Here is a 12,059-nt window from a genome sequence, read left to right on the forward strand (position 1 = left end):
ATATATTATATGATATATTATATATTAATAATTCAATTTAAAACTTAAATGTTAATTCAAGTATGACTTGCTAAAGAAATAATTACATAAAATTATTTCAAAAGTCAATAATCAAAACCGTATTAAATTAAATCGAAATTAAAGAACCAATAACCGGAACCATACCAAAATTTTAGTTTAATTCTAGTTACTAAACAGATTCAAAATCAAACCGGAACCGTACATCCCTAATTGACGTTTTGTTTTTGGCCACAGGATCTCGTGCTCTTAGATCTGCTTGCAGCTGAATTATATTCATCTTACTCTCTGTTTTTTAACATGAAATTTCATTTCATTATGCCTGTAGAATTAGAACAAGATCAGCGCAAGAAAATCAACCCAAGAGATTTATTATCCGTCCACCGCCTAAATCAGGCATCAATCGAACAAGGTATCAAGTGGAAAATATTATCAGAGATGCACTGCAATGCAATGTCTGCTTTCGTCTTGGAGAGCAAAATCTCACCAATGAAGTTCGCATCTACTCGGGTAAGAATTGTTCCCCTGAATTTCATTTCGCCGCAAATAAAAAGAAATACAAAAATAATAAAACTTGGAGATCATGAAATCATTTGGACTGGATCATCATCTTTAGGTCCTTGAGAAAGGGGTTTGGCATTAGCACAATCTTAGATCATAGTAAAGAACATTGATGGGTGTTATAAATACAGACTTCATTAGATTTGGAGCCAGTGATTTATTAGTGTCTTTCCATATTCCATCCATAGTTCCCTCCCTCTCATGCACTTTTACTTGCGACTTGTTACACTGTTGCTCTGTTATCTGCGACCATTCAGAATATAATTAAACACAAAATTGCATACATGGTTAAGACTCAAGATGGTTACCGCACCACTGTCCACAGATTTTCTTCGTCCCCTAATCAAAATGAAGATGATGGTGACTGCCCACCAAATCTCTTGTTTTCTAATTGAATATAATTCAAGTTAATGATTATCATGGCTTTGCAATCCTTGTAATGATCCCATTTGAGTATCTTTCTAGCAGATTAACAAAAATATTTTACCCTTTATCTCTAAAAAAGTATTCACTTTTCAAGATAGCAGCTAATCTAAACAAACATAAATAAGATTATAATGGTGACCCTTTTTAATTTGAGACCTTTTCTTTTAGAATTTTGCGCAATAATATTTGCCGCTTCACAAAAGAATTATCTGGTGGGATAATATTGAGTATGATATTGATTAATCTTTGCTGGCTAACTTGCTTCTCTTTTATGATTTTTTATTATTTTGTAATATTTAAAATTGAAAAATATAATCTAATTAAATAACATGACAAAATATTTAAAAGGAAAAAAAAATTATAATAAAACATAGAGAGCAAAACAATCAGATTCCTGCAAAAATATGGAATAAATGGTTTGTTATAATAAAATGTCGCCCACTGACGAGGCACATTAATTTGAATGATCAAATTGGTCTAAAAGCCACACTTGTCAAACCCCAGTTATAATCATCATGATCAAATGGGACCTGCTCTGCGTAAAGAATGATCATGTTGGCCTTACATGAGTCTCAACTGAAATGATGTGCCTTATATCCGTCACCACTTTGGAAATAACTAAGCGTAGCCTGGCTTCGCACATTGGTTTGGAATATTAATAATGAGCATTTCTTCCCTCAGTTAAAGGCAGTGAATTAGATACTATTTATTTATTTTTAATAGTATTAGAATCATTTTAATTAATATTTAATTTTTTATAAATATTTTATCTTTTAAATATTCAATCTTAAGTGTAAGAGTGCATATTATATTTTATATTAATTTAGAATAGAGATATCATTTTTTTTATAACGTTTTAAATACTTTTTTTCCTTCATCTAATTTTTAAAAGTGAGTTAAATTTTATCAATTTTCTTAAAAGTATCATTTACATGATAAATTAAATTTTAAATTACCACTTTTCCAATAAATAAATAAAGCTTCAAATATTATCTAGGACAATGTCCATATCTTCAACCTAGCCACAACACTCTTTACAAAGAATATGTACATTCTCCATCATCAATTGAAGAATTGACCATATTGTATTTTGCCAACCCACATTCTCTTTTCTGCAACCAAAAAGCTGCCAATGTCAACCCCACTTCGTTGAAAATTAAAAAAACTATTCATAATCTCCACACTTTTTTTTTTCTCTGGCTAATCGCGCTTCTTGTACAAGACTGCAACTTGCTTATAACTAAAAACCATGCTATAGCTAACACTATATATATTAATGTATAGTAGCCTCCCTTTTTTGTATTCATCACTTGCTATCCCACATTCCTCATTCCCCACACAAATTAATATATAGCATTTTTGTTTGCTCATCAATTATCTCAAAAACCTTTGTTAGCTGCCATCCAAGTCCAACAATGTTCTTATGGGTATTTAGTTCTGTCTTTCTATAGGAGAGAGAGAGAGAGAGAGAGAGAGAGAGTCAAATAGGATTTGGTTGCAATTCTTGTTTTTGTTTTAGAGGTTGAAGAATGCAAAATTTTCATTTGCTTGCATACTTAGTTATCCTTCTGCCATTTGTTTCTTGCTTATCCCATGAAGATGTCAGGGGTCACAAGAACACAAGAGAATACATTCACCAGGTATTATACTTCAACTTTTATTTCACGTCTTAGGACTTCTACATGTAAGTTTTATCCTTCTTCCTATCACGTATTTATCTTGTTAACGATCGTTAATGTCTAATTAATCAAGTCTTATAATTTACTCTCTGCAGGTAAGTCCTAAGATGAAATCTGACGTTGCTCTTCATGGGGTTCTCTTATGGCTTTCCATGGGGTTCTTAGCGCCTCTTGGGATACTCATTATTAGAATGTCACATAGAGAGAAAGGTGGAAGCAGAAGGAAAGTTTTCTTCTACCTCCATGTGATCTTGCAGGTAAATAATTTAAATCTTGATTCTCTGAGATCTGCAACGCATGCTTCATTTCATTTCTCATCATTCACATCGACCACTCTAAACACTCAAAAGAAAAAAAAAAAATTAAAGAGAGAGAAATAAAGGGGAAAAAAAAAAAGCTTTGAATGAGTGGTAATTACAGTTAAATTTTCACATATATATAATGTCCTCTGAGAGAGTCAGTAGTTGTGATCATGCAATAGCTTTTGCTAAGTTCAAAATCATATAGCTTACTTTAATGATGATGTCTCTCCAAATTCATTTGTTTCTTTTTCATCTTTGCCTCTTTAATTAGTAGGTTATTATAATTAGTTTCAACAGTAATTCAAATCAGTTTAACCATATTCATCATATGAATACTTCAAAATCAAGAAACTAATTTAAGATTTGTTTGCCATGTTAATATATACACACGCACACGTACATGTGATCCTAATCATTTGCTAATTTATTTTTACCATTTCTTGAGCTTTCAACCTGCAAGAATCATTGCTATGAGTGGCTGTGTATATTTAAACAGTAAGCAAAGCTTGCAAACTCTGGACTGAAATGATTTCTTGGTACTTCAAATTTTTTTTTAAAAATGGTTTTGATCTTGCATTCCATTGTTGCCAAAGAAATGCTTATAATATATTTCTTGGATCCTTTCTATATATGATTAACTAGTTTAATTGGCTGCAGGCACTCTCAGTGCTTCTTGTCACATCTGGAGCTATCATGTCCATGAAATCCTTTGAGAATTCATTTGATAACAACCACCAGAGGATAGGTGTAGCTCTATATGGTGTCGTTTGGGTGCAAGCTGTTATTGGATTTCTGAGACCTCATAGGTATCATAAATCACCTTTGATCAGCTCTCCTTCACAACCAAACCCATCTAGTGAATCTTTGTTCCTTTTTTTAAGTTTATAGCATAAAAATTTTCTTTAAAAAACCTGCAGAGAGAGTAAAAGAAGAAGCACATGGTACTTTCTGCATTGGATGCTTGGAACAGTAATCACTCTAGTTGGGATCATTAACACCTACACAGGTTTAGAAGCCTACCACAAGAAAATTTCAGCAAATACAAGGATTTGGACTATAATTTTCACTGCCCAGGTCTCTTTCATGGCCTTCTTCTACCTTTTTCAAGACAAATGGGAGTATATGCAAAAGCAAGGAGTGATTTTAGGCAATATTGAGCCAATGATCACACCCACCACCATCACTACTCAAAGTGACACCCAAAAGATGTTAGTGCCTGAACCAAGTGCAAAGAGAAATGCACTGAAGAACCTGTTTGACTAATTAATATTTAATTAATTAACATGAACTTGTTTGTTTCATTTGTATTTTCTTTACCACTTTGATAATGGGTTTTGCTGGTCATATACTTTTATTTTTTGATGCTTGCACTTCATTGACAGATTCAAAAACTTAAATATAGACGGAGTGCATGCATGAAAAAATGGAGTACATAATTGGCACATCCCTTATATTATTGGGTGTGAATTATCTTCTAGTTTCCCATCTTGATCTAGATATATTCAGTAATGGACATTAGAGAAGGAACACTTAAGCATTTATCTGTATATGATATTGAATGAGTCGGTAATGAGAAATGTGTTGTAATTTGTGATGTATGTGTATTTATCACTCATTTATGATGAGTTCATATAAGATATTGTGTGATTTTAATTTTTTTTGTTTTTTTTTTATATTTCATAATTTTTTTAATAAAATTAATTTTAATTGAGACTTAAATTTGAGGATTCACAATTTTAAAAATAATTTTGATATTAATTAACTTGTTTATATGCTGACCCACGGTTATGGTGAGCCGGCTTTACCAAAATATTTTTTAAATTTAATATATTAATTATTAACCAAACTCCTTTAACAAAAAACAATTTAAAGTTTTAATAATTTTTATATTTATTTAAATTATTAAAAAATTTAATTTTAATGATTAAATTTATTAATGTCTCTAAAAGTTTTCTTTCAAATTTGAAAATAATAGTTTTGCTAAATTTAATATTTAAAATTAGTTTTAACATTACTTATGAAAATAAATTAAATTTTAGAGCATATTTAATTTTTTTAGCATAAAAATTTGTCTCTATTTATTTTGCTACTGTAGAATCAAAATTTTTAGTTATTATTTATTATAATAATTATAAATTATTATTTTAAAATATTAATTAATTAAAAAAATCTCTATTTATAATTTTTTTTATCAACATCAACTTTTTAATGCAGAAACAATGAGCATTGCAAAATGATTCTCCGTACACTTAAACTCTTAATAGAGTATTTTTATAAAGTTAACATTTTTAATATTCTAATTAACTCTTAATTTCTTGAACAGTAAGTTCAATAATCATATGATATAATTATTTATTTTTAATTGAACATTAAATTTAAAGAAAATGCATATATCATTTTAAATTAATGACATTTATCAATTAAAAATAATTTCTCTCTACTGCTTATTATTATATATTAAAAAAATTTACTATAAATTTATTTTAAAATAATTTTCGTGACATAAAAAAATAATACACTCTTTTTTTAATATGTTATGTATAATAATAAAAGTAAATTAATAATTAAAATTTAACTTTTTACATTTAATTAATTCTATGTCCCTCCCTGCTCGTCTAAACTTCTCATCAGCTTATTAGTATTTTATGAAAAGCTTCTCAGCTTATTAGTTTGTATTTTCATGAATTAGGTTGCAGATGATTATTAGTAATAATTTTATATTAATAAATTTAAAAAATGTATTTTCATAAACTGTTAGTGGAGGGAACAATTCTCTCTCTAATCAGTCCGAGGAAAACAAGAATCTGATCAAGCTCGAAATCAGGGGTATATTTGTCATTGTGACTGAACTTGTATCATCCTTATCTTCTACATGTGCTCACCAGCTACCAAGGTGATCCACTCGATTGAGCAAAACCTTTGCAGACTAGAGTTAATGGCTTCGCACGGTCACCATACCCACGACTACCATCACCACGATCATGACAATGACCACCATCACCATACCCATGAGTAATTTCTTCCAAATTTCCTAATTCCTTTCTCGTTTCTGCTTTTCTATTTATGGGTGTTGAACCCACTGTTTGTTTGTTTGTTTGTCAATGGTGGAACAGTCAAACGACGTCGTGGGTAGGCCCAGAAGGAAGAGTGTATCACAGCCACGATGGGTTAGCGCCTCACTCTCATGAACCCATTTACTCTCCTGGCTACTTCAGCAGAAGAGCTCCACCAATCCTCACTAGGGATTTCAATGAAAGAGCTTTCACTGTTGGTATTGGTGGTCCTGTTGGTACTGGGTAGGTTTCTCCTTTTTCAATTTCCCTTTTCTCTTCTGCTTCATTTTGCAATGCTACTGATGTTATCGGTTACATCATTGTATTGTCTGCAATTGTTCTTCTTTTGGAAAGTATTTAATTCATGTTGCTAGTTTGCAAACCGCTTCTATCATTATGTTCATTCAATTCAATGAAGAGATTTTCTAATTTTTCAGGTTCTAATGTGTTGTCCCAAGATTAGGAATTTCTAGCTTTTTGTTTGACATTTTTTTTTTCTTAACAATGACACAACAACTCATGATCATGGATAAATTTAAGGAATTACAGGAATGTGTACTTTATGCCTTGTTTCTGCTTTTCCTCCTCCTGGTTTTCTTGCAGAATTCGCTTGTCTATTTCGTAATCTGCATTATTGCCCTAAATCTCAATAACCCATTCTGATGAAATGCTATTTTACACTGTGCAGGAAAACCGCTTTAATGTTGGCTATATGCAAATTCTTGCGGGACAAGTACAGTCTTGGTGCAGTAAGTGCCATCCCAAAGAAATTATTGGGGTTGATTTAGCTGATCAATTTTTATCTTTCTCATCCAATCTTCAAAATGTCTTTTCCTACAAGTTGCTTGAGGATAGGCTTTACTAAAAACCACCACCATTCTCCTTGCATCAGAATGGCAGATGGAGTATATCTTAATTCATGAAACAATTTGCACCTGCTAAAAAGATAATGAAAATCTTAACACACTCATAAGCAAGAATTGCATGGTTTATTATCATCTATGAATGTGTTCTTTTCTTTAATATTACTTGTTTTAAGTTCATGGCAAGTAGCTTGAGAGCGAAATTGTTTTTCAGGTGACTAATGATATATTCACAAAGGAGGATGGTGAATTCTTGATTAAGCATGGAGCACTACCTGAAGAAAGGATACGAGCTGTGGAAACTGGAGGCTGTCCTCATGCTGCAATTCGTGAAGATATCAGCATTAACCTTGGCCCTCTTGAGGAGCTTTCCAAATTATTCAAAGCAGACTTACTACTTTGTGAATCTGGTGGAGGTAAATTGCTACTAGATGCCTTTCATTATGCATATTTCATAAGTGGGTGAATGCCCTTTGATCATAACTGAGTTAAGGTTGGTATTTTGCATGACACTTCACTATAATTGTCAGCAGTTGGGAAAAATGTGAAGTTAATGGTAAAGAATTTTGGCACCCATTTTTCTCAAATAACCCACAATAAATTTGACTAAGATGAGCAAATATCTGTTAGAAATTTAAGTTTTTATAATTCTGATATCTATCAAAGAAGTTTCATCTTCTGCTTTAATTTGTTTGGTGCAGATAATTTAGCTGCCAACTTTAGCAGGGAATTGGCTGACTATATCATATATATAATAGATGTATCTGGTGGTGATAAAATTCCTCGGAAGGGTGGCCCTGGCATTACCCAAGCGGATCTTCTTGTATGTTTTTCCACTCTCCCGCTGTTGATATTCTTGTATCAAAGTCTGATGTCAAATCACATTGACCAGTTTCAAAAATATATTTACCATGAAGTCTGATTCATTTGTCTATGATTCTAGGTTATAAATAAGACTGACCTTGCACCGGCAGTTGGAGCTGACTTGGCAGTCATGGAGCGTGATGCACTTAGAATTCGGGATGGTGGGCCATTTGTCTTTGCTCAGGTGCGTTTGATACACTGTTCATTTTTAATGGCATTTGATTATCAGGAACATGCCATAGTTTGTCATCTGTTGTTTTGTAAGGTACACAACTACATAATTTGTTCTCTAAATGAGCTTTATCATAGGGATGACTTTTTCATAGGGGGGCAACAAATGAAATTAAAAGTTTCAGGAGAAATTTCATCAGGAGTGTCCATGTGTTGGCCTTTAAGATTGTGCACCCAAACTAAAAATTTGTTGACAAATTTTTTAACAAAATCACTAATTGACTTTTGGGGAGACACTTGCTCTTCTACATAATTTTTGTTCTTCTACATAATATGTGTAGATTAAGCATGGACTTGGTGTAGAGGAAATTGTGAACCATATTTTACAAGCCTGGGAAGGAGCAACTGGGAAGAAGCAGCATTGAACTGTGCTTCCAAAATTTGTCTTGGCGTATTGGTTCTTTCAGAAGTGACCTGTATTCTTCAGTAAAGGATTTGCTCTGCTTGGTTCTTTGGAAGTATGAGAAGCAGAAACTTACTTGAATCGGATAGGGAACATGAAAAGTGCATCTGAAGGGGATAAATTATTGTCTTAGTACATATTCAGTTGCCTGTGGAATAGTCTGCTGTACGCTTTTGCTTAATAAAAATCTTGTTTAGTGTCTGCTCACCCACCTCTCGATCATTATCAGTAAGATTCTTGGTCAATCTACTAATGATTGATGTAACCATTTCGATATACTTTCTGTTTGAACTAAGCACTGCTGAATAGTTTGCATTTTCCCGTGGAAAATTATGATGCTTTAGGAATTTGCCTGAGAAGAAGGGTGTACTTGCTATCACCATCAAATCCTTAGCCTCAGGAATTTGGATATGTTCCATTTTTTTCAAGACAAAGCTCTAGGGTTGTGCTTGTGACCTGTGCTGCTGAGAGTTTGCTTTTCATTCGTGTGTTTTTATACTACACTACGGTACCAGATTGCATTGGGTCTCATAACGGACTCCATGTGAGAACCTCCTATCATCTGCTAAGATGTTGAGTGTGAGCACGACACAACTTCGTCTGGGGCATAGACAGAAATTGATCTTAAGTCTTAACCTTCCTTGTGAACATCTGTATCAAATTCCATTGCAATTGAAGAAATCCAAAATGAGGGCCGAAAAAGCGATTCCCTGCTGGGGTAAACCAAAAACGAACTGTCACATCAAGAATGTTTATTTTCTTTCCCATCAATTGTGGAAAGGATAGACTAAAAAATCTGAAACAAATTTCCATTAAAACCATCGAGCAGAGGTGAGGCACGTATCCTTGCTCACGCATAGGAGAGGTCAATAAATGCAATACTGAATAAATACAATTCGCTTCAGGATGAGTTTGATCACTGGTAATAAAAGTATGCAAGCCATTCTTAAGTTCAATCCAGCTGCACCCTGGTGCCTTCTTCCCATTTTGTTGTCTCATTGTATGTCTTACATCCAACACTTCTTCATATCGACCAGCAGTTACATAAAAATTTGACATCAATAAATAACTACCACAATGCCCAGGATCAAGCTCAAATACCTACCGTGCTGCAACCTCAGCAAGATCTGCGTTAAAATGGAGCTGACAAGCCGCCAACAGAGCTCTCCATGCAACTGAGTTTCTTTAAATAGACATCGTTTGGGCCAATTTGTAGGCTTCTGCGAGCCGTCCAGCATGACCAAGCATGTCAATAATGCAAGCATATTGCTCTATGGTTGGAGCCACACGATGTTTCAATTTCATTTGCCTGAGAAACTCTTGCTCCTGGATCACGAAACCTGCATGGCTGCAAGCTGACAGGACACCTCAAATGTAAACTCATTGGGCTTGACTCCTGCATCACACATCTGTGAAAACAGACCTAAGGCTTCATTGCTGTAACCATGCATACCATAGCCCATGATCATTATGTTCCATGATGCCACATCCTTAGAGATCATTGTATTAAAAACCAAGTGAGCATCCCTTATACTCCCACATTTTGCATACATGTCCAAGATGGCATTATTCAGTAGAACATTATTGACATCTCTGCCCTTTCCATCTTTTGCCAACTCATTTGCAATCATATAGCGATGAATCTCTCTGCCAGGCATCAATGCAGCCACATGAGAACAAGCTGTGGTAGAATTGTAACTGAAAATCCTAGTGAAATTTGGAGTGACTTTTTTAAAATTTTTTCAAAATTATAGCGGAGACTAAATAATTTATTGACTTAAAAAAATTTAAATAATATATTTTTAAAAATAAAAAATAATTAATTAATTTTATTAAAATATAAGAATTAAATGTTAATTTTCACTGCTTAAAATCAGAGTACTCTCTTCATCTCATTTCAAATGTTTTTAAAAATTTTTATATAAAAATTAAAGAAAAGATTAAATAACTTCATTTATACTAAAAAAAAATTTAATAATTGATTAAAATATTATTATATGTAATTAAGATAGAGAAAGTGGATAAAAAGAAAGGATAAATTCATTTAGAATAATAACAAATAAGTAAGGTTGAAGTTGAAAAAAAAATTAATATTTCTTTAATTACTTGAAAAGGTAAATAAAATAGGAAAAAAAAAATTTAAAACATTGCTTCAAATGGGACGTAAGGAGTACTTTAATAGAATGGGACGAGACCTTGTATATAATAGAGAAGAAAATAGCTCCCCAATATAATGGAATGGGAGGAGATTTTAGATATAAAATAGAAGAAAATACTAAAGGTGTCGCGAAAGGGGAAATTGTATAGTGCCCTAGTAGATTAAAAACAAATAGGCTATTAGATTAAAAATTTTAAAATTTTTAAAACAATTGTAGCTAAATTTTTTTTTGTGTAAGATAGTCGAATTTTACATAATTGTTATAATTCCAGTTGAAAGAATAAATTAAATTTTAAAAAAAAGTAAATTATAATATAATTTCTGAAATTTTATTTATTAATAAAATAGTCTATTAATTTAAATTCTATATTTAAATATTTTTTATTTATTATATAAAATATAAAATATATTTATTTTTAATTAAAAATTTATACTGAAAAATTATTTTTATTAAGTAAAATATATTTTAATATAATAAATTATTCATCAATTACATAAAATAATCACATTATAATATAACAACCATTAAAGTTACAGACCAAGCATATGCCATATGATCAATTATCAAAGCTATCTGTAATTTTATAAATAAAAATAATAGTTAATATTTCTAAATTCATATTAATTACTCATAGTATTAATATACCTACTACTAAACTAATGATTGTGTAACACCCCTGATTTTTATATATTATTATTGGGCTTCGTGTAGGTATCCTCAATTCGCGGAAATTTGACAGTTGTCCGGATCTGTGAATTTCCTACTGCATGCACCGCCATCGGAAAAGTCTCCGAATTGGATCGAGGTTTTGGCTACCCCACCATTGTCAGGCATCCCGAGCGCGTTCCCGAAGTCGGAATCGGCAAAGGTAAACCCGAACCTTGCTTTTTTGTAATTTTCTAGTGCTTAAATAGGATTAAAAATTCATAAAATATTCGTGGTAGCTTAGAAAATTACGATTCTTTTTGCAATAGCTTAGTAATATTTCTAAGGACCGCGGGGCAGAGTTTTATAATTTTTAGAGCTTATTTGAGCAGTTTTTGCAAAAATGATCAATAATAAGGACTAAATTGAAATTTTGCGTATTGTGATGGGTGATTGATTTGATGGGCCCAGGAGGGGCTGTGTGATATGATTGAACTGTTGATATATGGATTGTGGATATAGAAGTGTGTTTTGAGCCCTTTTGCAGATTGGGTAAGTCCTAGGTATAGGGGAGACTCTGCCGGATTTTCGGCACGACTTAGGACGTATTGGGTCTTTTCTTGATTTGTATTGGGTCATTTGTATTAAATAATTGTAATATAATTGTCAGGTGAGCCGGGACAGCCTTCTTCCTCCGCCCAGCCGCCACAGTGATTGTCGTCAAGTCTGTGAGTAAAATATTAATTTTAATTATAATTTCGATATTATTATATGTTCAGCATGCCCATGCATCACTTATATGCATATATTTATGTAGTTAAACTCTAGGCACGATTTATGTTGCATTCATAATCA

General features: G+C 32.3%; 2 protein-coding genes across 3 annotated transcripts; both read left to right on the forward strand.

The window, feature by feature from the left end:
• The first annotated feature begins 273 nt into the window (after positions 1-273).
• LOC110642132 (cytochrome b561 domain-containing protein At4g18260) lies at positions 274-4,584 on the forward strand. Of its 2 annotated transcripts, XM_058141203.1 has the most exons (5): positions 274-528; positions 2,612-2,645; positions 2,780-2,941; positions 3,644-3,792; positions 3,904-4,584. In XM_058141203.1, exons 3-5 carry the CDS (start codon positions 2,792-2,794, stop codon positions 4,247-4,249), a joined length of 645 nt encoding a protein of 214 aa, XP_057997186.1. In that variant the 5' UTR covers positions 274-528; positions 2,612-2,645; positions 2,780-2,791; the 3' UTR covers positions 4,250-4,584. The 2 variants fall into 2 exon arrangements, with proteins under 2 accessions (XP_057997186.1, XP_021649768.2); XM_021794076.2 differs by lacking the exon at positions 274-528 and having other exon boundaries at positions 2,222-2,645.
• A 1,158-nt stretch (positions 4,585-5,742) lies between these two features.
• LOC110642131 (urease accessory protein G) lies at positions 5,743-8,676 on the forward strand. The gene is made up of 7 exons (XM_021794075.2): positions 5,743-5,998; positions 6,100-6,282; positions 6,728-6,788; positions 7,117-7,318; positions 7,604-7,725; positions 7,846-7,950; positions 8,279-8,676. The coding sequence occupies exons 1-7, from the start codon at positions 5,859-5,861 to the stop codon at positions 8,360-8,362; spliced, it is 897 nt and encodes a 298-aa protein (XP_021649767.2). The 5' UTR covers positions 5,743-5,858; the 3' UTR covers positions 8,363-8,676.
• The last annotated feature ends 3,383 nt before the right edge of the window (positions 8,677-12,059 follow it).

Source organism: Hevea brasiliensis, chromosome 18 (assembly GCF_030052815.1).
Source record: "Hevea brasiliensis isolate MT/VB/25A 57/8 chromosome 18, ASM3005281v1, whole genome shotgun sequence".
NCBI lineage: Eukaryota > Viridiplantae > Streptophyta > Magnoliopsida > Malpighiales > Euphorbiaceae > Hevea > Hevea brasiliensis.

What these genes read in the sequence shown, in the direction of transcription:
- LOC110642132 (XM_021794076.2), top strand. Translation starts at nt 2,535, where the DNA reads ATGCAAAATTTTCATTTGCTTGCATACTTAGTTATCCTTCTGCCATTT. An exon ending in CAAGAGAATACATTCACCAG is followed by an intron (nt 2,646 to 2,779) that starts GTATTATACTTC and finishes TACTCTCTGCAG; the next exon opens with GTAAGTCCTAAGATGAAATC. An exon ending in GGATTTCTGAGACCTCATAG is followed by an intron (nt 3,793 to 3,903) that starts GTATCATAAATC and finishes AAAAACCTGCAG; the next exon opens with AGAGAGTAAAAGAAGAAGCA.
- LOC110642131 (XM_021794075.2), top strand. Translation starts at nt 5,859, where the DNA reads ATGTGCTCACCAGCTACCAAGGTGATCCACTCGATTGAGCAAAACCTT. An exon ending in TTACCCAAGCGGATCTTCTT is followed by an intron (nt 7,726 to 7,845) that starts GTATGTTTTTCC and finishes CTATGATTCTAG; the next exon opens with GTTATAAATAAGACTGACCT. An exon ending in GGCCATTTGTCTTTGCTCAG is followed by an intron (nt 7,951 to 8,278) that starts GTGCGTTTGATA and finishes TAATATGTGTAG; the next exon opens with ATTAAGCATGGACTTGGTGT.